The sequence below is a fragment of the Eimeria mitis genome, genomic scaffold (assembly GCF_000499745.2).
Source record: "Eimeria mitis Houghton genomic scaffold, Emh_scaff4845, whole genome shotgun sequence".
NCBI lineage: Eukaryota > Apicomplexa > Conoidasida > Eucoccidiorida > Eimeriidae > Eimeria > Eimeria mitis.
In genome coordinates, this window is record NW_024015441.1 from 1 (window position 1) to 3339 (window position 3339).

The 3339-nt window shown below is 54.9% G+C and overlaps 1 protein-coding gene across 1 annotated transcript; it reads right to left on the reverse strand.

Annotated features, from left to right (window-relative positions):
* Nucleotides 1–583: 583 nt before the first annotated feature.
* EMH_0078050 (uncharacterized protein) lies at nt 584–1415 on the reverse strand (the record flags this gene model as incomplete). The annotated part of the gene is made up of 2 exons (XM_038022756.1): nt 584–652; nt 1158–1415. The coding sequence occupies 2 exons, from the start codon at nt 1413–1415 to the stop codon at nt 584–586; spliced, it is 327 nt and encodes a 108-aa protein (XP_037878610.1).
* Nucleotides 1416–3339: the final 1924 nt, after the last annotated feature.

Sequence of the window (3339 nt, forward strand, 5' to 3'; positions counted from 1 at the left end):
TGCTGCTGCTGCTGCTGCTGCTGCTGTTCCTGCTGCAAAGGGGGATCATGAGAAGCAAGCTGCTGCTGCTGCTGCTGCTCCACTTGAGGCTCCTTATTCGGTGTCGGCGGATTCGGTTGCTGCAGCTGCTGCTGCTGGTCGGAAGCGCCCTGCTGCTGCTGCTGCTGCTTCTGGTGCTGCTGCTGCTGCTGGGGCTGCTCCTCTTCTTCCTCTTGTCTTTTCAAGCTCTCTTCCTGCACGACACGCTGCTGCAGCTGCTTCTCCGCATCCTGTTGTTTCAGCGGCATTTGTTGCTGCTGCAGCTGCTGCTGCTCCTGCTGCTGCTGCTGGGATTCGCTCGCTGCTCCGGGCGCTGCAGCCTCTCCCATGCCCCCTGCACTCATAGCGGAGACTAAAAGTAAAAGATATGTTTCAGGGTTGCGGCCGCTGCTGCTGCTGCTACTGTCGCTGCAGCTGCTGCTGCTGCTCCCTCTGCGGGACTCCCGCTGCGCTGCTTTTGCCGCTACTGCTTTTGTTGCACCTTGTCGGTGTGCGAGGCCCTAGTGAAATTCTACGAGGGGCCGCTACTGTTGTATTGCTGTTGCTACTGCTGCTGCTGCTGACTCATTTGCTGCTGCTGCTGCAGCTCCCACTGCGCAGTTATGAGAAGGCCCTGAAAAGACACAACAGCACAAAAGCAAGAAGGGGTCTGTCTGTAAGAGATACTGCGACTCGTTCAGTGCCTACGCAGGTCAGTGAGAAAACCCAATGACCGCAGCAGCAGCTCCCACTGCAACAGCTGCTCCAGCAGATGCCGCAGCAGCTGCAGCACCCCGCGGATGCTTGCTGTGTCTACTTCCCCCCCCGGAATCTAATTTGTTTCCCTCTACACACATAAAAACGAAGCCACTTCACAAGGCCCCAAAGATGGTTGAAACGAAGCAGGGACCACTGCTGCTGCCACTGCTACTGCTGCTGCTGCTGCTGCTCGCGTTGCTCCCCCTGTGCTGTCGTGCTGAAGGCTAGCTCGGTTTGTTGCAGCAGACTGCCAACAGCAGCAACAACAGCAGCAACAGCAGCGAGAGCAGCAACATTTCCTGATGCTACGGCATGTTAGCTCGTTCCCGAGCACGCAACACTGAGACCTGCCTATACACCCAAAATTGGCTGCTGCCCACCTTGGCTTCGCTTGGTGCTAAGTCCCTTGTACTAAAGGGTTCTTCATTTGAAAATGCGCTGTGAAAGATGATTTTAATAATTTTCTCGCTGCTACTGCAACAGCTGCTGCTGCTGATCTGTGTTGCCGCCGCCGCCGCCGCCGCCGCAGCAGCAGCAGCAGCAGCAGCAGCAGCGCCACGGTCCCCGTGCGCCCGTTGCCGCAGCAGCCGCTGCTTCTCGTGCTGCTGCTGCTCCTGCTGCGCTAAGCAAGCATGCATTCCTGCTATACAAAAGCCTTTATGATCACAATACAAGATAGAAGAGCAGCAAGACTTTACCGAATAGCCGCGGCGGCAGCAGCAGCAGCAGCAGCAGCAGCAAGTCCGCTGCGGTGCGCTAACCGCCGCATCAAATCAGGGCCCTAGTAGTTAAGAGGTGGAGGCCCTGCCTGGCTTCTCTATTTATAAACGGTTGTATTTTGAAATTATAGGGTTAAACAATACAAATACCAGAGACTCTCTATCAGGCAAGACACAGTAATTGCCCTGCGGGCCCCAGCCTGCCAGCTCCCTGAGTAGTACTGACGGCCTTGGCTCCACTCCCCCCCCTCGACAGCGCTGCTCTCCCCCTTAAGTGCTGCTCTAGTTACCGTAGCTTGCATTCTCTCTGCTTTAGAGACGCATAGGCCCCAGGTTCCCTATTGTGCCCACCCCGGGGAAGCCCCAGGGCCTAGGGGGCCCCATGCTGGCCCCCCTTAGCGTACACCAGCAGCACTCTATAGGCCACTAGTTCATATTGGCAGGCTATCTGAACCCTGGTAAAGCTAAACGAGAGGGCAGGAGAACGCAGGAAGCAAACGGAGTCCCTTGGCGGATCACTTTTAAGAGCAGTGCCTCAAGATGGAGGAGACGCAGCAGTGCCACTATATTGTGCAGAAATGCGGGATTCGCGAATACAGGCAGGAAAATAGATAGGCTATTGAAGGATCATGAAGCAGAGGATAATTGCTGGTGCTGGTGCCGGTGTTGTTGCTGCTTCTGCTGCTGCAGAGTTCAGCGGCTAGGTAACGGGGCACAACGACAATGGCCGGGTTCGAGGTATCTGATGTCAAAAAGTACCGACAGGTCAACGGAAAGGTGTGGCAAGCTTGCTGCTGTTTTGTCAGTTGCTATATCTGCTGTNGGTGCTGCTCTCCATGCTGCCGCTACAGGACTGGTGGTTTGTAAGCTACGCAGGAGGCGATGGATCTTACAGCTGGCAGCCAGGGGTAATCCACTGACAGCTGCACTAGCAGATGAATTAGTCTCAAGACGTGTTGCTGCCACTGACACGAGTTGACTAGAGGATAAGGCAAACATTCCTTCAGTTAATCTTTGCTATCTCTACCGGGGTCATCAACCCAGAAACGTAAAAGGAACTGCATCTGATATCTTTTTGAACTGTATTGGTGTTGCCGCAGAGTGAAGTGCAACGCGCTTCCGCAAGTCTGCGCTCAACAATGGCGGAGATGCGGAGGAGGTACATAAGGACTCACAATTGCTCCCAGGAGAGTTGCTCTGTTGGTGCTGCTGTTCCTGCAGCAGCTGCTACAGCTCTTTTCAAAGCTCCAGCAGCAGCAGCACGAAGTGCAGCAGCAGCAACAACAAAAAAGGAAATACACTGCAGTCGCAGACAGCAGTAGGCTGTCCACACAAAGAGGATATATACGGAGAAGGGAGAACCCCTCTTGCAGCATTATCAATTGTCAACAACAACGAAAAAGCAACAACCACAGCAGGAACAGGACATATTGCAGCCACTGGGACTAGTTCACGCCGCAGATACACCGTACAGCGCAATATCCTGTGGGGCTTTAGGCCACATGCTTGGCGATGGAGTCCATTTCTCTAGCTGTCAAGCTGCGAGACTGTTGCTGCTGTTGTTGGTGCTGCAACTGTTGTTGCTGCTGGCGTTCTGCTGCAGGTGGTTCTTGGAGCAGCATTACCAAAGACAGTGTCTAAGCGGGCTACTGTGGCTGCTTGCCGGGGCCTGCCTGACGCTCGTGGGCTTTGGTGTGCTGGAGGCATGGGACGACCTTAAGGGAGCTCCCTTCGGCTCTAAGCTCTACACATTGACTTTGCCTTGCTGTTGGTGGCTGCTGCTCTGCTGTTTCCTCTCCGTAGCCTTTGGAGTCGCAGCAATATCGCAGACCCTGAACGCCCC